At 48.0% G+C, this 22,165-nt stretch overlaps 1 protein-coding gene across 8 annotated transcripts in view; it reads right to left on the bottom strand.

Moving 5' to 3' along the window:
- The window catches only part of fggy (FGGY carbohydrate kinase domain containing), a 368,733-nt gene that overhangs the window by 302,473 nt on the left and 44,095 nt on the right, over positions 1-22,165 (bottom strand). For all 8 annotated transcript variants that reach the window (XM_041208766.1, XM_041208769.1, XM_041208768.1 and 5 more), the window contains one exon: positions 124-275. In XM_041208766.1, coding sequence (XP_041064700.1) covers positions 124-275 — 152 coding nt within the window. The remainder of the gene's footprint in view (positions 1-123; positions 276-22,165) is intronic.

The following is a 22,165-nucleotide window of genomic DNA, read 5'->3' as shown; positions in this document are numbered from 1 at the left end:
GAAGAAAAAAAAATATTAAAAAAATACGCTTGGAAGATTTTTTTTCTTAGAAATGATTTTCAATGCCTCTTAGTTGTAGTACATTCATAGTAAAGGCAAGAGGTTTAACAATAAAAGACTTACTTCTTTTAACCACAGAAGTTTGGGTGGCTGCATTTCTGGGGACATCACTCCACCCATATATTTTAGCACACGGTGTTTTGTTCGATTTATTCGGTCTACTTGATCAACTGCTCTGTGATCCATCCACATGATAATGTTCCTGTTGTTCATCCCTGCATCATGTGAAGCAGAAAATCATCAAAACCACAGCATAACATATCTTTTAATTACATGATTGCCACAATATGTCAAGAAACAGAAGCTACATTCTGAATATCATAACATATTGTTGAGTAGTAATTATTTTTTGGCACTGAAGCTATGAATCATTTAGTCTATGCCTTAGAAAAGCAAATCCAACATTACGCTTAGAACGGCTTAAATGAACACAATTAAATCTATATCTAGCAAAACAAAATCAGAGAAACCTGCACTTTGCTCTTCTTGCATTTTATTGGGCAAAATGTGCTGCAATAAACGTTTAAAAAGGCAAATCAATTTATAATGTCAATTTTGATGACTAAAGTTACACTTTGGACTTTCAGACCTCCTCCAGTAAAGAGGAGAGTAGGAGGTGGAGGAGAACGAGGAGGGCAGCTGGCCAGGGACAAATATACCATCAGGTGCAGGGAGGTTGACAATCTGCTGCAGAGCAAGAGGAGATAGCAGCGGCAGGCAGGCAGGGACAGGTGAAGACCCTACCCTGCCAACCAGGTGTACAGGGTCAGGGTGTCTTACCTGCAGATGACAGAACAATTGTGCCTCCAAAGACTGCGTCAATCAAGGGATTGCACCCCTTGCACAGTTGCACCCCTTTGTGACATGCTTTCTGGTGAGATAGCTTTGCATTGTGTGAGTGGCCACCTAATGCCTGTGGCCTTAAACTTCTTCGCTTCTGGGTCATTCCAGGTAGCCTTAGTAGGATCATCCAGACTGCAGCTTATCACTTCATTAAGGTATTCATGCCATGTTTTAGGCATACCCATCATTATGTCTTACATGTGACAATACAAGTCAAGTGGAAAGAGCCAGAGGCTTTGAAGCCATGGCTGGATTCCCATGGATACATTGCATCCATGTAGCCATAAAAGCATCAGCGGGACAGTCAGAGGTATTCATTAATAGAAAAGGATACCACTCCATAATTGTTCAGATTATGTATGATCATGATCGAAGAATAATGCAGGTGTCTACAGTCACCCAGGAAGTGGCCACAGGTGCCAGGGATGTTTTCTGGCCCAGGAACTTTGGATGGCTGGCTGCTCAGTAATAAAGGAACCCATTAAAAAAATGGTTGATGACAATAGTAAGGAATCCACAGATGAAACCTGAGAGTAAGTACAATGAGAGCCACACATCGACTAGAGGCAACATTAGATGCCTGGACAGATTAGGTGGTCCTCTCCAAAATGCACCTGCGAGAGTCTCACTTATGATTGCCATTTGCTGTGCATTGTATAGCCTGTCCCTCCAGAGACGGGAAGCTCTATCAGAGGTGGAATTGATGGAGACAGCCCAGTCCTCTGATGACAAGTCCGATGAAGAATAAGATGAACTACACCAGGAAGCCGTGCAAGTCGGTCCACGGGAGGGTCTGGATGCCCATGAGACAAGAGATGGTCTGATATTTAGAAAATTCCAATAGCAGAGTGTCTCCAGCTCAATAACACCTTCCTGGCCCATGGCACCTCCTCCTGTTAGCTCCCTGTCATGAACAACAGGACTGCTTAACACCAATGTGAGTCACCAAATAATGTGAGGCAGAAGAATTCACATGAACACAAACTTCCATAACAACAGATAAACATCCAAATCAAATTCATCACATCAAACAAAGATAATGGATGAATACAGCCGGAGAATCATGTGAATAGAAAATTCATTTATGCTCACAATAAATCAAAACAATATTCAAATTTCACAAATAAGAAAGGCACCCATGTGTGACTAATGTGGAGTTTTCTTTATTCTTTTCCAGGTGTTGCAGTATGGTGCTCCCCCTTTAGCTGTGCTGGAGACAGGCTGCTGACCCTTATGTCCCCTTGCCTGGGATGACTTTGGCGGCTGTCCTGTGGTCGTGTGAGGGCACCGATGGGCTGGGTGTCTCCTGCACAGGGGCAGTAGACTCATCTATCGCTGTGGCACTGCCACAGCTCCATGTACCTTGCACTGTACATCCAGCATCTGCCACCTGACAGACGACTCCAGAGGCTCATCACCAGCCTGGGGCTCAGCACCTAGGTTGCCTCCAGCAACCTAGCCTCTGACTGCCTGAGTCCTGCTTATCTCAGTGTTCAATGTTTGTTTGTGCGACTGTAATGTGCTCTTACTAGTGTGTCTATCCTTTACAACCAAACCATGCATAGCCACCGAGGTGCGTGATTCTGTGCTGGTGCTAGGTACGAAGCAAGGATGCTGCGCCCTCTGAGGGTTTCTCTTCCTCCTCAGAGGTTACAGTTGGTTCCTCAGGGCTATTGCCTGCAGCTGCCAATTTTGCACCTGTGGTCAAAACAAAAAGGAGAATTAATGGAGTCTTTATCCTTTGAGATGATTTTGCAGACATGCTTCCTCAATGCAAACATTGGAACCATTGGGAGATGGAGGCCAGTGTTTGAACCCTAGACCTTTCAACACAGAAGCACACCATCCTCCCCAAATTCTGCAAGGCTCCAAAGTTACAAACCATCAACAGTACCTTCCTGCCAGCTTCCCATACCCTATCCTCCCCAGCACTGTTTGCAAGAATTATAGATATGCACCTTGGAACCTTGGACCATGACCCCAGAGCTTTCCTACAGCCTTGCCTCGGCCTATGGCCCAAGTACAATCATCGGCAGCCAACTCCAGGATCTCCTCTCAATGGCTTTCAGGATGACCAAGTTTGGTACATCTCCTCCTGCCCTGTTCCTATCTCAGACGTTATGTGCCCTCTTCTCCTGCAAGGGAAATTGTAATGATGATTCTGTGTTACACTTGTGCCTTCAAATCTGTGGCCAATATGTACTTTCTCGCCAGCCCACATTTCTCAGTGCTCTTTGCCAACTAATAGGTGTAGCAGTTTCCCCACTGTGCCACCCCTGCCCCCAACCCTTCCATAACCCCTATTGCCATGAAGAGTGGCATGTCTGCATCATGCAACCTTACACACTTGGGCAACAAACAAGACAATCCCATATTTCAGAATCACAGTGCAGAATAGACCCTTCAGCCCATCGAGTCTGCACTGACACGTAAGAAACACCTGACCTACCTATCTAATCACATTTACCAGCACTTGGCCCATAGCCTTGAATGTTATGACGTGCCAAGTGCTCATCCAGGTACTTTTTAAAGGATGTGAGGCAACCCGCCTCCACCAGCCTCCCAGGCAGGGCGTTCTAGACCGTCACCACTCTCTGTGTAAAAAAGTTTTTCCTCACATTCCCCCTAAACCTCCTGCCCCTCACCTTGAACTTGTGTCCCCTCGTGATTGATCCTTCAACTATTTGACTCATATCACGCCCTTCTAAATATAGCCATCTTCAGAATGGTGACACACTCGTGCTTTGAAATCTCAAAAGGTCATTGAACCTTTTCCGGCACTGCAGCCAGGTTCACTGGATGATCCCAAAGCTGCTGACCTCTGCTGTGATTTCCATCCAGGCTGCTTTTGTCCAGCTGGGTATGAGGAGCTCCACCACCGCCACCCCCCCCTCCACCAGCAGCGGGCATGAGGAACTCCCCTCCCCTATCACTTATAGCCTAGAGGAGGACTTGCAGGGAATTATCGTCAAACCTTTGGATCATCCTTGGTCTGGGGTCCTCCTAACTCCTGGGTCCATTCTCTCAGCCATCTGTGAGAGGCACAGAGTGTCAAAGAGCTAATTTTGAAATTCTCCCTAAACACTTGCTATTCATCAGCGGAATGGTTCAACTGCATTCAATTATTCTTTCTTCCCTGGCAAAGGTCCTGAATGCTTCAAAACTAGCAGAACAGTCATCCACGTTTAAAACCAAGCTATTTCCTACTGCAATGGTTCAATGGAATGTATATTCTTCCACACAAGAATTTGCACCTCAAAAGAATGCTTTTTGATGCAGCTGCAACAGTCCCATGCCAGGGGTGCCTTTAAATAGGTACCATGACTGACTTCCAGTTCATAGCCTACCCCCTCTGTCCCAAGACATCGTGCCTTACGATCACCAATTAGGCACACTGCACATCCTTTCTGCATGTAGTGGCTGGCTTCCAACTGGGCAGCCATTAATTGGAAACAACACATATTATCTTTCAAAGGCAAAGGTGGGAGTTTGGCGATTCATGCACTTCCGGGTCGGACTCCTGCCCACCACCAAGGTATGTAAAATTCAGCCCATGGTTTTAATTTCAGCCAAACCAACAGAATAAGAGCTTTTCTTCCATTTGTTGACAATAAGGAGTTCTTTGTGAGGCAAGCCTGATTACTTTCCAGCAACAACCTATTGGTGCCATAATCCAACACCAATTAGCAACTCACTCATGGAAACAAAGGAAACACATGGAAATAAGCAAGATCACTGGTGTGGGTAATGAGATTGATGCGGTGTACATGGACTTCCTAAAGATATTCAATATAGTGCCACATAACAGACTTGTGAGAAAAATTATAGCTCATGGAATAAAAGGGACAATAGCAACTTGGATACAGAATTGCCTGAGTAATTGGAAACAGCGAGTTAATGGATATTTTCAGGCTGGAGGAAGGTTTGTAGTGGAATTCCCCAGGGATCAGTATTGGGTCCCTTGCTTTTCCTGATATATATTAATGATCTAGATCTTGGTGAGCAGGGACAATTTCAAAGTTTGCGGATGATACACAAATTGAAAGCATTGTAAACTGTGAGGAGGTCAGTGTAGAACTTCAAAAGGACATAGACAAGTTGGTGGAATGGGCAGATAGGTGGCAGATGAAGTTCAATACGGAGAAGTGTGAGGTGATTCATTTGGTAGGAAAACCCATACAATAAGGGTACAACTCTAAAGAGTTTGCACAAGCAGAGGGAACTGGGTGTATAAGTCATTAAAGGTGGCAGGACAGGTGGAGAGAGCAGTTAATAAAGCATACAGTATCTTAGGCTTTATCAGTAGTGGCATACAGTACAAGAACAAGGAGGTTATGTTGAAATTGTATAAAACACTAGTTAGACCTCAGCTGGAGTACTGTATACAGTTCTGGGTGCCACACTTTATTAAGGATGTGAACACATTGGAGAGGGTGCAGAAGAAGTTTACAAAAATGGTTCCAAGGATGAGAAATTTCAGTTATGAAGATAGATTGGAATAGTTGGGATCATTCTGCTTGGAGAGGAGAAGGCAAAGAGGAGATTTGATAGAGGTGTTCAAAATCATGAGAGGGCTGGACACAGTAGATAATAAGAAATTGTTCCCCCTCAAAAAAGGGTCAAAAATGAGAGGGCACAGGTTTAAAATGATTTGCAAAAGGAGAAAATGCGGTGAGAAAAAACACAGCGAGTTGTTTAGGTCTGGAATGCACTGCCTGGAAGTGTGGTGGAGGCAGGTTCAATCGAGAAATTTGAATAGAAACAATGTGCAGGGTTACGGGGAAAGACAGAAGAATGGCACTAAGTCATAATGCTTATTCGGAGAGCCAGTGCAGACATGATGGGCCAAATGGCCTCCTTCTGCACCATAACAATTCTGCGATTCTGTGTGAGACATTTACATTGCCACACTTGTTACAACAGAATATACTTGGAAATACTGATTCTGAGCAACCCAAGTAGAGGGGTGCTCTATTTTCCTACAATAACATTCTTCCCTAGGATAAAAAGAAAACCCATAAATGGTTAAGTTTACAGCTCACTCTTCCCAACAGGGAACTGTACTCAAAACAGGAGTCAGCTTGAACAATGATGTTTCTGTACTGTATGTGTTGTGTTATATATGACCCACTGTTCCTGCCATTCAAGCATGGCTCTCCACTGGGAGGACAAGATCGATAAATTTATCTTCAAACAATAAGGTCTTAATTTTGCAAAAGTTCTGGCTACCACTGAAAATGTAGCCCAGAGCAGATTATTCAGACATGCAGCAGACTACACAATTGTCTGTGGTCATAACATTACTTGAGTGATTAGGATAAGATCCCAGCACATTTCAGGCATTGGCAACTGCCCTAATGGTGGATGCTGAAAACTTAAAGAGATGTCCTCTCAATAATAACCAGCTGCATATGTGGGAGGGGCACAGTAGGCAGGTGGCATACTGTTTCAGTCTTAATAAAGGTTCAATATTAATTTAAAACATTGACAAAGCTCAAGGGAGGTGGGGGTTGGGGGCAGGCAAAGAATGTCAGCAAAAATGAAATGAAAGGAAACTCATCAAGGAGGCACAAAATTAGACTATGAGAAAATGATAGAGCAGTGCAGCTGTTTGTTGGTAGTGGCATGAATTAAGTGCAAGCAGGGTTCCCCTGTTTGGCATTCCAGAGCACCTCCTTTAGAGCAATATAACATGTCTGTCTGAAGGTTGTAACTATACTCAAAGATATGTACAGCACATGGGATCAAACTATGCTACTCCGCATTTTTAGAAACTCTTCTAACAGGCTACTTTTATATGCCCTGCCAAGCAGATATCTCCTTTCCAAAAAGTAATAGATTTGTTTCTCTTTGTAAACAAGGTCTCTGTCACTTGTCCAATGCATCTGTGGACAGCCGACTAAGTGATTTACTATATGCTGCAGGACTTAAAATGCTGCAGCAGCTAAAAGATGACCTGCATACTGCCTTGTGCCAACATTACCTGAACAGTGAGATCTTTAGGCGGGCTGAGAGTTCCCACCCACCCCTCACCTTTAGCAAGGTCAGAGATCCTAACAGTCTATACTTCCTCAAACTTTTACAGTAATACCCTGAAGCAATAGGTTAGAAAGAGCTGATTCTTGTGGCTGGAATACCTGTTAAGTGTCTCAGAACAAAAACAGAATTACCTGGAAAAACTCAGCAGGTCTGGCAGCATCGGCGGAGAAGAAAAGAGTTGACGTTTCGAGTCCTCATGACCCTTCGACAGAACTTAGGTACCCCATTGTAAGGAGTTTAACTGGTTATAGCCATTGCTCTTTCCCTGGCAGAAATGCTGCCAGGTAAGTATCTTCTTTTTGACAAAAATGCAGATGTTAGAGGAACTGAGGTCAAACATGGGTTGCAAACTTGAGACCCAGGACCCTTATGTGAGCACATTTTTGCCATGGTGCCTGTACTAGACACCTACTCAGAATGCCGTCTCAGAGTTTTGCTGATCTCATTAAGACCATTAAGTTTGCTTCACTGGCCATTCTGAGTAGGTGTCTAGTACAGGCACCATGGCAAAAATGTGCTCACATAAGGGTCCTGGGTCTCAAGTTTGCAACCCATGTTTGACCTCAGTTCCTCTAACATCTGCATTTTTGTCAAAAAGAAGATACTTACCTGGCAGCATTTCTGCCAGGGAAAGAGCAATGGCTATAACCAGTTAAACTCCTTACAATGGGGTACCTAACACCATCCGAGTCATGGTGAAGGGCAGTGAGCAAGGAACAGGAATGGATAGGACCTTCTTCACCAAGAGGATCCTATTCAAGCTGTGTGGTTTCGAGGCTGCGGAGATCTACTGCCTACAGGATTTCCCCAGCGCTGGTTTCTTTGATGTGACCTTCAAGCAAGTGGCAGCTTGTGTCAAACTCCTGAAGGTGTTTGAGGAAAAGAAGGACCTGCCAGAAATGAAGATCCTGACAGCGGAGCCGCTCTTTGCTCTACCGTTGCAACGAGAACGGGTTGCGATGGTGCATCTGTACAACCCCTACGTCCCTGTCGCTGACGTGCTCACCTTCCTTACCAGGTACTTCGATAAGGTTGGGAGCTGCACTGAGGTTAAAGATAATTTGGGGATCTGGACATGTAAACGCCAGGTTAAGGTAACACTCAAGACCGACGGTAAGGGAGCCGTTGTCCACCCCCCTTCCAGATTCGCTATCGGGGGAAGCCGTGGGTACCTTGCCTACGCTGGGCAACCCAAACTTTGTCGCTCATGCGGCAAGTCTGGTCATGTGGCGGCCAACTGCAGCGCCGTCCTCTGCAAGAACTGCAAAAAGGAAGGGCACCAGACAAAAGATTGTAAACAGGCTAAGTGCTGCAACCTGTGTGGTGAGGCAAGTCACCTCTACAAGACCTGCCCCAAACGTTGCCGTACTTATGCACAGGCAGCTAAAGCCAACGAGGGGGAAGCAGAAGAAATGCCTCTTGTCACTCCAACCACCAAGGCCCCCAGGGAGAACAACGGGACAAAGGAGGACACAGAGAGAGACAAGGTGGAGGAAAAGATTGGGGCAACAGACAGCCAATCAACAGCACTGCCCCCTGAACCTCCCACTCCTCAGGAGAGCGAATCAACGGAGGAGGAGGAGGCAGCAGTGGGAAAACAGCAGGGGGAGTGGCAGCTGGTGAAGAGAGCCAAAAGGTAGAAGGGGCTAAAAAGAAACCAAGCCACTTCCCAGACAAGAGTCAAGAGGCATCTCCTATCTGACACGGATGACAAGAGCAGCAGCTCTTCGGACGAAGAAGGGCCAGGGCAGCGCCAACAGAAGAAGCGGCAAAACGCTAGGGAGTTGGAGGATGAGACACCTGAGCTCCAGAACATTGGAGACAATGAGGAGACCAGCGCACCGCAACTTTGCCCACAACCCAAAGAGGCCAGTGCACCACAATCCCAGGAATCTGGGAACAGTGAGGCGCTCAGTGCACCCCAGCTCCGGGAAGGCGGGAGCAGCAACGCCCCAGAGGGGGAGAGGATTGGAAAAGCTTCTCCAACAGAGGACATTTCAAACCCCGCTCTCTGCACGGACCCCCAGATGCCACCCAAGCAGAACACCACCAATGGGGAGGTTCAGGACGCTTTCCTCAGCCCATCCCAAGTGAAGCAATTTGAGCACACCACGGGCATGAAGGAGCAGACCGATGGTCTGGAACTCTCAGAGACAACAGGTTTGGTAAGCGACTAACTGCTTTAAAATGGGTGTAAAGATTGTATCCATAAATGTGAGTAGCATTAAATCTACTACGCGATGTGTTGCGACCTTGGACTACCTTGCCAAGGTCAAAGCTGACCTGTTGTTTCTGCAGGAATGTGCGATACCGCACCTCAGCTCCTACAGGCAATGGTCACGATGGTGGTCCCACGGGCCATCGATCTGGTCAGGAGGAAACGACTCTCGTTCCTCCAGCCTGGGGATTCTGCTGCGGGGATGCAGCTTCACCGTCTCCCGGGTTAAGGAGGTGGTGGGCAGGCGCCTCCTCGTAGCAGACGTAATGTATAAGAATGCTCCACTCTGGTTAATCTACACCCCCTCACAAGGGGCTGAGCGGCTGGAGGTTTTTCAGCAGCTCCCACTGCTGCTGGCAACCTCCAGGCCGGTCATTCTGGGCAGTGACTTCAACTGCATCATCGATGCGGCTGGACAATCCGGCAGGGCCGACAGCAGATTGGACGCTACATCCAGATCCCTGATGGAAACAGTAAAGGATGCCAAGCTGCACGACGTCTTCAGCAACCCTGCAGACGGAGCGCAGCGTAGATACACCTGGTCGCGGCCTGATGGGTCCGTCTGTTCCAGGATAGATTTCCTGTTTGTGTCCCGTGCATTCACAGTCAGATCCACCGACGTCAAGCCGGTGTTCTTCTCTGACCACTGTCTCCTACTGGCTGACTGTCACTTAGAGAAGGACCAGAAGGGTGGCAGGGGGGCATGGAAGCTAAACGTGCAACTGCTGACCCCAGAGAACATTGAGGAGCTCAAGAGGGATTACAAAGGTTGGAGAACCATGAAACCCCACTTTGAGTCACTGACACAGTGGTGGGAAGCGATCAAGGGAAACATCAAGAGGTTTTTCGTCCTCAAAGGCACCCAGAAAGCTAGAAAGGAACAGAGGGAAATGTCCTGACTCCAGAAAAACATGCAGAACCTGCTCTGGCTGCAGTCGATGGGGGTCGATGTCAAGGAGGAACTCCAAGAGGTGAAGAGCCAGCAAGCCTCGCTCTTTGCCTCGGAGGCCTCCAAGATCATCTTCCATTCCAGAGTCTGTTCCATGGAGCAGGATGAGACGTGCTCACGTTTCTTCTTCCAAAAGGTACAAAGAGAGAGCTCTGTGATTAGCAGCCTGAAGGAAGAAGATGGCTCAGTAAAGTCATCACAGTCCGACATTTTGAGGATCAGCAAATCCTTCTATGCCGGATTATATGACGTGAAGCCCACAGACAGCACGGCCTCCCAGTCCTTCCTGTCCTCTAGCACGGAGGTCTTAGACGACAGTACACGGGAGAGTCTAGACAAAGCGCTAACTCCTGACGAACTGACTGAGGCCCTTGAGTCCTTCGAGAAAAGTAAAACTCCCGGAAGCGACGGATTGCCGGCGGAGTTGTATTCGGCTCTGTGGGACTGGATCAGCCCAGACCTGCTAGAAGTGTACGAGAGTATGCTCCTGGCCGGCAGTATGTCAGAATCCATGAGGAAAGGCATTATCACCCTCATCTACAAGCACAAGGGGGAAAGGGAGGAAATTAGAAATTGGCGACCCATTTCACTGTTGAATGTGGACTATAAAATTCTGTCCAAGGTCATCGCCAATCGGGTCAAATCTGCTCTGGAATTGGTGATCCACCCTGACCAGACCTGCACTGTGCCGGACAGGAAGATCTCTGACAGCCTCGTGCTGCTCAGGGATACGATTGCCTATGTACAGGACAGGGATGTGGACACCTGCCTCATCAGCCTGGATCAGGAGAAGGCCTTTGACAGAATATCGTACACCTACATGGTGGATGTGCTCTCCAAAATGGGGTTTGGGGAGGGAATTCGCAATTGAATCCAACTGCTCTACATTAACATCAGTAATGCAGTCTCAATCAATGGGTGGGAATCAGATAGCTTTCCTATTAAATCTGGAGTCAGGCAGGGCTGCCTCCTCTCGCCTGTTCTTTTCGTGTGTTGCATAGAACCCTTTGCTGAGTCCATCAGGAAGGATCCGGGCATAAGAGGAGTGACAATCCCAGGTAGTGGAGGCACTCAGATCAAAGTCTCCCTGTACGTGGACGATGTCGCCGTCTTCTGCTCGGATCCGCTGTCGGTGCGCAGACTGATCCACATCTGCGACCAGTTCGAACTGGCCTCGGGAGCCAAGGTAAATCGTGGGAAGAACGAGGCCATGTTCTTTGGGAAATGGGCTGACCGATCCTTTGTCCCCTTCACTGTCAGGGCTGATGGCCTGAAGGTGCTGGGGATATGGTTCGGCGGGACCAGGGCACGCGTTAGAAACTGGAAGGAGCGAGTGTCTATGGTGAAAAGGAAACTGGGCATGTTGGAGCGACGCTTCCTCTCCATTGCGGGTAAGAACCTGGTCATCAGGTGTGAGGCTCTCTCGCTGTTGCTGTACGTGGCGCAGGTCTGGCCCATTCCACACTCCTGTGCGATGGCGATCACCCGAGCCATCTTCCGCTTTATCTGGAGGTCGAAAATGGATCGTGTCCGCAGGGACACGATGTACAAGCCTCTAGATAAAGGGGGAAAAAAAGTGCCCAACATCGCCCTCATACTGATGGCCACCTTTGTGTGCAGCTGCATCAAGCGGTGCGTAGACCCTCAGTATGCAAACACCAAGTGTCACTACATGCTGAGGTTCTACCTGTCCCCGGTGTTGCGAAGGATGGGTCTGGCCACGATGCTGCGAAACGCTCCAAGTAGTTGGACCGTGCCGTACCACCTGTCCCTCGTGGGAAAGTTTATGCAGAGAAACAGCTTTGACCACAAGTCCATCAGGCAGTGGTCGGCACGTAACGTCTTAAAGGCCCTGAGGGAAAAGGAGAGGGTGGATCCTGTGGGATGGTTCCCTGAGCAGACTGACAAAGTCATTTGGCAGAATGCCTCATCACCAGAACTTTCCAACAAACACCAAGATGTAGCTTGGCTGGTGGTGAGAAAGGCCCTCCCTGTAAGATCCTTCCTACACCAGGAGTCTCACCCCCTCTGCACGTTGCCCTCGAGGTGGCTGTGATGGGGAAGAGACCGTTGTTCACCTCCTTGTAGATTGTGTCTTTGCGAAGAAGGTCTGGAGAGAGATGCAGTGGTTTCTGTCGAGGTTCATCCTGAACAGTTCTATGACAGAGGACTCTGTGCTCTACGGGCTGTTCCCAGGGACACACACCGAGACAAACATCAACTGCAGCTGGAGGATCATCAACTCGGTGAAAGACGCTCTTTGGTCTGCCCGAAACTTGTTGGTTTTCCAGCGCAAAGAGTTGTCCCTGACCGAGTGTTGCAGACTGGCACATTACAAGGTCCAGGACTACGTGCTGAGGGACACAGTTAAGCTTGGGGCAGCCGCCGCAAAGGCGCAATGGGGAAGGATCGCTGCCTAATACCTTTCTGCCACAGTGCACTGGGGGGCTGGGAACTGTAAAGAGCCCCTCAGGCTGTACAGATTAAAATGAATGTCTGCCAATGATTGAAATATTCATTGTTTGTTCTGATACACCTTGTGATTCATGTTGTAAAAGTTGAACCTGATTGTATTTTTGTAATGGTGATCTGAAATGGTTCGAAATGTTTTTGAAGATTTATGAATAAAGTATATTTTTGGAAAAAAAAAGATAGGGCCAATGGAATAGTTTTAAAGGTGCATTTTGCAATGGGTTTATGTTATTCTGAGATCAAGACTACTCAGTCTTCTCTTGACATACAGCAGCTAGCCAAATCTCACACATTCCTACCATACAAGTGGCAGTAGATTAGAGGGTAAGAATCCACAGAGCACATTGAACTAAAGGGTAGCACAGTGGTAAGAAGCATTGAATGTAAATAAAACAACTAGGTTGTAAATAAAATGTTGGTAACATTGAAGTTGGGCATGCAGACATTGTTAATGGCAATGCTAGGAAATGACTGTCGAGGTAGCATGAATGAGACTATGTGAGTTGAAGTCTATAGAGAAGGTACTGCAGATGATGGTATTGTTAATGCAGTAGCCAGAGGTGTTGATCAAGAGAAGGTCTTGTGTGTCGTTGGCAACTCGCAATAGAGTGCTCTACAACCACTCATCAAGCTGCTGCTCACTCTCTGTTGCCACTGAGTGTCTTTGTCCTCTCAGTCCTTCATGTAAGGTTACGCCGCAAGATAACACACTCTCATGATCCTTGAGGCCCTGGCTAGACTCTTTTACAAAGTCGCCCTTCCACTCACCCTCCACCGATCAAATCAGCTTCTGAACATGGTAAGCACTCTTAAACTCCAGTTGTGTGTTCTATGATGACTCTGTCTGGTAGAATAATATAGCTTATCATTACACTAATCAGCTGATGTCCTGAAAAAGCACACAAGTGTCAACCATAGCTGTAGAAGATGTCTATGATCTTCCAGGGCCCATCCAGAAACTTGCCTTTCCAGGTCAAGGATTGCTCGCAAAATGGGCTGCCTTAAAATTAATCTATTTGGGCAGGTACCAAAAAGTAAATATTCACTTTTACTGATGGAATAGTCACAAATTGATCGAAGGAACATGTACAATTATGTAAATACAATCTCTCATTTCTTGGGCTTTGAAGAATCCTGTCAATTTGCAAAACTATGGTGCCCACTCAAACTGCTGGTTACCCATGTAGATGTAGATCAACTGCCCTATATAAGCTAACAAATTCTTTGTGAAGGACAGTCTCCACAAACAGTGTTCCTCAGTTAACTGGTAATAGCAGTTGATACTGGTTGGTGGAATAAATGCATCTCCTGTGCTGCCTTACCAGTCTAGGACATCAGAAACAAAGGTACACAGGAACGGGAGTAGGCCATTAAGCACATCAAGCCTGCTCTGCCATTCAATATGATCATGGCTGATCATCCACATTCCACTGTGCTTTTTCCCCACATTATCCCCATATCCCTTTACGTCACTGGCATTTAGAAATCTGTCAATCTCTACTTTAAACATACTCAGTGACTGAGCTTCCACAGCCCTCTGGAGTAGAGAATTCCAAAGGTTCACAACCCTCTGAGTTAAAAAAATTCTCCTCATCCCCATCCTAAGTGGCTTTACCCTTATTTTTGAAATTGTGTCCCCTGGTTCTAGACTCCCCAACCAGGGAAAACATCTTATCTGCATCTACCCTATCCCTTTAAATATTTTGTAGTGATGTCCTCTACCTTAACACTGGTTGCAGGTTGGCAGCAATATCACCAATTCGGCTGGGAGGAGCTGGCAGTGGTGGTCAACGCCAATGCCCTTCAAAAGAGGACAGCCACCCAGTGCCAAGAAAGGATGAATGATCTCCTCCAATCCGCCAGGGTAAATCACTCTTCTTATCATTCTCAACTCACACACTCACAAACCCATCACACATCCACAAGGATCACACACCTCAAGGGACAACACCACTAACTCTCACAGCCCCACACCCTCACATCTCCATCAGAGTCATATCCTCTGGAGCTCGCATCCTTATCCCATCTATGGCTCTGCTCACCACACAAACATTCCATGTCATGCCATGAGTATTGCCCACAATCTGTTTTCATGCAGGAGAAGCTGGCTCACAACAGCAGGGAGAGGTCCCACACTGTGAGTGGAGTGGCCCACATTAAGCCCCTCACTCACTTTGAGGAAAGTGGCATCACGCTGACTGGTGAGTATGTGGACCATGCCTGCGGTGATGGTGAGGTCGGCAGCAACCACCCACCTGAAGATCTAGAACCACAGTATCCCTGTCTCAACGCAAACGTAAGTGCTCTATCTCCTGCTTCTCACTTTGTTGACATGCGCTAATTATCTCTACTTTGGTTCACAGGGAGCTCTGCGTAGCAACCGAAACGCTCAGCCAGCCAGTCCCTTAGCTCCATCCAGGTTCGCACCCCTAGCCAAGAAGACACCTCCTCCATTGAAGAGCTGAAAATAAGCAGCCTGGAAGACTCGTAATAGCACTTACCCACACCCATCACCAGCGCAGAGATACACATCTCAGTGAGACCTAGATCTAGAGGAGGCTCAGGTTCATAATCTGGTGGTCACCACATGGACACATGTCCGCGGCAGGTTGAGCCAAGCTCCCTGGCAATCGGAGGACTGCTGGGGAAGAGGTATCAGTGAGGTCCAAGTCAAATGACAAGCCTCTGGAGTTGGCCTTCCAACTCATCCTGGAGAGTCAGCAAAAGGCGGGGCAACATCACGCAGAGCTCTTGGAAATCCTCAACAGAGTGACACGTGAGTGGGAAGAGTGTGTCTGCCTGCTCTCTGATGAAGTGGTGCCCACATTTGCGCGTATGGAGCTCTCCATTGGGAGGAGGGTGGATGCCATACAGACCCCAGTTCTGCAGAACAGGGAGTTGCGCGCAGATCTGCACTCCATCGCGGTAGCCACGGGTGAGTTCTTGAAGTGGCAACGTGAGAGGGAAACGGGATACCTCGACATCTACCCAGGTGCTCTTTCTCCTCAAGGAGTCAGGCCGGGGCCTTGGGGCACCTGAAGAGAGGAGCAGCAGCAGCTGGACACCCCTAGGTCATCTACTCATGAAGTTCAGAGGCTGTCCTCTCCCTCTGAATTCCTTTTGCCTGTGACCCTCTCAACCTCATCCTCTGTCACCGCAGAGGGAGCAGCTAGCCCACAGGATGACAGCCAAAGGAAGCTGGGGCCCCCAAGGTCTCGGCTCTCCAGAAGACCAAGGCCCAAGTCATCAGAAGCAACAAGGCCAATGATTGCACAGGCTTTCTCCACTCCTGCTGCAGATGTCAGGACACCACCTAAGGCATTCAAAAGCTAAGAAATTCTGATCACAGTTGTTTGCATGGGTGAACACATTTTGTCACTTTATAATCTGAAAATATATTCACTTTCACTGAATAATGCGCAATGGTGTCTCTCAGCTTAATTGACAGGATTCACGAGTCCTCCCCCCACATCCCTCCATGCCCCCCAACTTGCAGTTCGGCTGCACACAGCCAGCACATGAATGATTCTGGAGGGGGAAGTGTGTGTGTGTGTGGCAGAGCCTTTCGGAGCCCCTTGTTCAAGTACTCTCCCACACACGCGGATCCATTCCGCTCAACATTCATTTGTGTCCCAAGCATTTTCAATGCTGCCTGCTGGGGTTCACTTTCAGCTGTCATCTGAGCTGCCCTGCATCTCCGCCCACCCACTGATCACACTCCCAGGCAGCACCTGTTCTCACCCACCACGGCTCTCGTTTCACTTTCAATGTAGCTAGCATGGTGTGGCTAATATTTTTCGTGTGCTTCCCCATCCTTATCCCTCCCCCAGTCACCCATTTCCTTTCTCCAATCATTGTTGACCCCACCAGCGTCACCTTCCACCTCCCCCACCATCACCGACCAGCCACAGCCCTTTTCTTTTGGGAATGTCCAGGTGAACATGTATGTTTCCTTCCTTCCTGAAAATCCCACCCCCCATCCACATTAATCTCCCCAACCTCCTCCTTCTCACCCCCAGGGTCCACGTTTGCCTCCGAGGCCCCACCAACCACCCTTGCCGTCCCATCTACTGTCGCACCTACACCCTCCCACCCTACTGCCTCATTCTGCCCTCGGTTATTCTCACTATTCCCTCCTACCATGCCTCAGTTCACTCCCTAGGAGGTAGCGATGGACTCAAAAGATCCCTCCCCTGCATGTTCCCCTGGACATCACCCCCTCAAGACTCCTTTCCCCTTCGAACTTCTTCCCACCACTTGGAACTCCTTCTTCCACCGAAGTCCTTCCTTTCTCTGAATTCCTTCCCCACCTCAAACTCCTTCCCTTAAAGCTTCCACACCACCCCCCCCCTTACACCTACCTCCCCTGTTACCGTCTTTACCCACTTTACCCCCCCCATCCCCATCATACTCCCTCCACCCTCCCAACCTCACCGCCCTGACAACTTCGTTCTCCTCCTCTCAAACTCACTCCCCCCCGACACCTTTGTTTCCCCCTCCTTGCTTAGGGCATTGCTCACATGGTGGACATCTGAGGAGCAGAAAATGCTGAAGCCCAACAGAGGGGAAAGGCCCTGAGCGCATCAGTGGGGCCACGGGGGCTGTTTTTCCTGCTCACTGCCCCTTCTTTGCAACTCCTGCCTGATGATATAACAGCAACCATGCTCTCCAAAGGATTGAGACCAAGCCCTTTCATACAGGTGTCAAGTAAGGCTACGGGAATGCACCAACTATCTTCACTGTCCACCTTAGCCTGGTGCACAAGGGGTCATGATTGAGTTTTGACTGGATGGGAAGGTTTTAGACCTCAACAGACTAGATGCCAAGACAAAGGGTACCCTCCAGCATATCCAAGCCAACAACTGTGCAGTTGTAGCCCATACTGCAAGGGACATTCAAACAACCGTCAACTTCTTCAACTCCATGTACAAAACGATTAGTCTCTCACTCAACGTCAGCAAGACCAAAATTTTCCACCAACCCTCTCCCACCTAAGCACCAATGCCTCCAGCTATTGTTATTGATGGAGGGGCTTTAGAAGTCATTGAATATTTCCTATATCTCAGCAGTTAACTTCCTCAAAAGGTCGCTATCGTGGAGGAGAATCAGATGTACCAGCGTAGCTTTCTAAAAATTGCATAACTGTCTTTGACCATAGAGATCTCCATAACAGAATAAAGACTTTAGTCAACAACATTGTTGTTGTCACCATCTTTCTATATGGCAGGGAGACTTGGGTCACCTACCAAAGGTACCTCGGGATGCTGGAGAATTTCCACCAGCAGTGTTTCGACAGGATACGCAGTCAAGTGGGAAGACAGGTGAACAAACTCCATTCCGCCAATGTCGCAACTATGATCATGCAAAATCAGCCCTACTGCTCTGAACGCTGCATCCATATGCCAGATAATTGGCTTCTGATGCAGAGCCTCTTTTCACAACTGAAGAATGGCACACAATCTCAAGGAGAACAGAGAAAACATTTTAAGGACATTCTGAAGACCTCAATGAAAAAGGGACAAATTGACATCAGTGAGTGTGAGGAACTTGCTACAAACCATACCATGAGACAACACCTCATCCAACAAGCCGCAGGACAGTCAGAAACTAATCACATAAACTGCTGCAGAGAAGTGATGAAAGCAGAAAGAGAGAAAAACAGAAACCTGGTCTGAGAACCTCAGGGAAATTCATGTCCTCTCTGCCCAAAATGGTTCCAGGATTGGCCTGTTGAGTAACCTGGGGACACATAAATCATGAAGTCTGGATAATGTCATCCTCATTTCGAGGGACTGATGATGAGACCAAATAGATGGCAATATGTCAGGAAGCACATGGACAGAGAGGAATGGGTGTACCTGCAGGTTAGGTTGATGTGAGTAATGATGTGCTGGAGTAAGAGTTCAGAAGTCAGAGTGAGAGGGTTGGGGAAATATACACATCAGAATATAGGTGAATGTACCATGGCTCTCACCTTTCTTGCCTTGCTTAGGTCATTGAATTTAGGTACAACAATAGTGTCTTGCTGACCTCTTGTACCACATCTAATCATGCCTCCTTATTGCCCCCAGCCAAGTGTCTTCTCACATTGTGAGAGAACAGTGTAACCCTCCTAGTCTTCAGTGACCCCAGCAGCACACACTGAGAGGTATTGCTGAAGCAGTCTTTGATATTCTACCTTCTGTGGCAACATAGATAAAAACAAAAAAACTGCGGATGCTGGAAATAAAAACAGAATTACCTGGAAAAACTCAGCAGGTCTGGCGACATCGGTGGAGAAGAAACGAATTGACGTTTCAAGTCTTCATGACCCTTCAACAGAACTGATTTTTCTTTACAAGGAGAGGGATGAAATATAAGCTGGTTTAAGGTGTTTGGCGGGGGGAGGGGGAGGAGGAGGAGAGAACTGGGGGGGGGGGGTGTTGTTAATAACAGCCCCCCCCTCCACTTCTCCTCCCCCACCCCCACCTTAAACCAGCTTATATTTCACCCCCCTTCTTGTAAAGAAAAATCAGTTCTGTTGAAGGGTCATGAAGACTCGAAACGTCAACTCTTTTCTTGTCCACCGATGCTGCCAGACCTGCTGAGTTTTTCCAGGTAATTCTGTTTTTTTCTGTGGCAACATTCCTTTCTCACTCCTTCCCACCTCCAATTGCTTCAAACTGCACGCTGCAGTGTCCTTTGAAATAGTGGAGTGGAAACCAGGTCAGGTGGGTCACCATCATGGCCAGTGATGCCAATTAGTTGGGTGACCTAGTAATGCAGTGGCATACTCTGGGTTTCCCATGTGTTATCATGACACCCTGCTACCAGCTCGTCTGAATATTAAAATCCAGACCTAGAATTCCACCAGTAAACAGTAAATAAAATAAGTTAGTACAACAAAGTAAAATAATGGAGGAAAAATCAAAATCAAAAAGTAAGCAAATTCCCAAAGATACATGTAAAAGTTCAATTAAGGTTTGAGCATCTCGTAGTGAAGTCTCAAACAAAAAAGTGCAATCTAACTCTATGGAATAAAATCAGGCAGCAGAAAAATTTGTTGCAACATAGAATGCCATAGAAAATCACGTACAGACATTAGCACATTTAAATAATTGTGGACAAACAGTAAACATCATCTGACAAATATTGAAAAATACAAATTTCAAAGACATATGTGTAACTTGGGATCCTGCACATGAACTGCAAGAAGATGACAAAACAGGGGGCGGAATTGTCCCAGATTTGCACGAAGTGTGGTAGAAGGCCAGATAAAGATATTACCCGCCGGCCGCAATGGCTGCTTTTCACACCGTATCATCCCAATCCCAGCTCACCATGCAATCCGAGAAACACACCATTTCACTGGAAGGCAGCCTCCGATTCACCCACCACACCGTCACCTTGCTGCTTCCTCACGGGTGCCATATTTAAAGTGCAGCTGCGCCCACACTTCTGTGCTTCCAGCCAGGACTGCTGTATAGAAGACATAGCCCCAAAAAGCAAGAAGAATGCAATCCCTGATTCAGTGATGCATTCCTGGAACGCCTTTTGGATGCCGTGGAGGCCTGTCGTGATGTCCTCTACCCCCGCTCTGGTTGCAGGAGGGGCAGTAACATCAATCTGGCTTGGAAGGAGGTGGCAGCAATGGTCAGCGCCCTGCAAAAGACGACAGCCACCCAGTGCCAAAAGATGATAAATGATCTCCTCCGTTCTTCCAGGGTAAACCACTCTTCTCATCACTCTCAACTCCCACACTCAAACCCATCACACGTCTACTCACTGCCATTTCCAGGAGCATCACCATTCACTCTCTCACACACACCTTCATTGTCCTCAATCCGTCCATGGCACACGCACCATCCACACATGCCAGCATACTTATGAGCTGGCCTGGCAGGCGTCCTGATTACACTCTCTCCATCTGTCTTCATGCAGCACAAGCTGGCGCACAAAAGGGAGAGGTTGCAATCTGGTGGAGGAATTCCTGAAATCAAGGTCCTCACAGACATTGAAAACAAAGTCTTCCATCTGGCCCGCGAAGATCTGGACCATTCCTCTACTAATGGTGAGGTCAGCAGTGGTCAACCAAGTGAGGATCCAGCAGTGCAACATCCATCAGACAACCTTGCTGTGAGTGACGTTTCCTGTTTCACAGGCCACTGCCATGCACTAATTATCTCTCCTTGCTTTTACAGGCACATTTGGGAAACAGCCAAGAGAATCCACAACCAGGTCCTCAGCTTAAGCACTGAAGACACCTCAGAAGAGGAATCTGCTGAAACCCTCATTGAAGACTCATCACAAAGCTCACCACACCGTCCACCAGCACAGAAATATACACCTCAGTGGGACCAAGCTTTAGAGTAGACTCGGAGTTACAATCTGGTGGGTACATCGCACTATCTGATCCACAGCGGGCGGCAGCAGGGACTTCCCAGGTCGGAGGACTGCTGGAGACCAGAAATTTATTGAGTCCAAGTCAAATGACGAGCCTCTGGATTCGGTCATACCTAAGTCATTGAAGCTGCAAAGGCAAGCTCGGGAACATCAGGAAGGGATGTCCACTGCACTCCTCAAATTGCAAGGCACAATGGAGGAGACCGTCTGCCTTCAGTTTGATGTGACAGCGTCGGCTTGCCAACGCACCAAGGTCAACACTGGTAGGATGGTGGCTGCCACAGAGATGTTGATCCAGGACATCAGTCCTGCCTTGCTGTGTGGGCTGAACTCCATTGCTGACACCATAGTTGGCGTCCAACAGTGTCAACGCAAGAAGGGTGCAGCTCAATCTTACTCCAGCTTCCCCTTCTCCTCGATGAGTCAATCAGGGACCCTCGGGCATCCACAGGGTGAAGGATCAGCAGGTACACGCCCGGGGCGAGGTGACACAGGAGTATCCAACCCATTCAAAACCCCTCTTCCTGTGACCCCAGCAAATCCAGCTCCACATGCTGAGGAGGGTGCCAGTGCCGAAAGCAGGCTGGGGCCCTCCATGTCTCGTCCCTCCAGAGCACGCTGTCAAGATCATCACAGATAGGGCATAGCAGTCAGCAGGCTATCTCCACCTCTGCTATAGATGTCGTGGGAGCACCAAGACACAGCAGCAGGGTTAGGAAGGTTAAGAAGTTGTAGTTGCACAGTTGGGCACAGGTGTTAATCACTTGTACATAATATTCACTTGGTTAATAAACTCCCAAGAATGTCTCCTTACCTATGGCTCTTTGTTCTGAGGAGCAGTGCTCGTGTCACTCAGATGTGAAATCTCGGTCGCTGCACAAGATAAAGGCAAATGTCTCAGTCCAGGGCCTCTTCCCTGTGCTTTGTGCAACATTCTCAGCACTGATGGTGTGCCTTCACTGTCACTGGTCACATGAGTCATGCCTGCACCTCGATGGGGCTTATCACTGCTGCCAGAATGTCCTGGCTAGCAGCACAGAATTCAGTCGTTCTCTCTTGTGTGCTCTCTGCACCTTTGAGGTGCAGCTGGCCCCCATCTCATCAGCATCTGTGTCCGGTCACAGTGTGGTCCTGAAGGGGTCAGCTCACAAAGAATGCCATAGGATCGGGAGAAGTTAAAGTTTCCCCGCTGCATCTCTGTG

The sequence above is a fragment of the Carcharodon carcharias genome, chromosome 16 (genome assembly GCF_017639515.1).
Source record: "Carcharodon carcharias isolate sCarCar2 chromosome 16, sCarCar2.pri, whole genome shotgun sequence".
Classification (NCBI taxonomy): domain Eukaryota; kingdom Metazoa; phylum Chordata; class Chondrichthyes; order Lamniformes; family Lamnidae; genus Carcharodon; species Carcharodon carcharias.
This window is presented reverse-complemented; position numbering and strand designations above follow the sequence as displayed.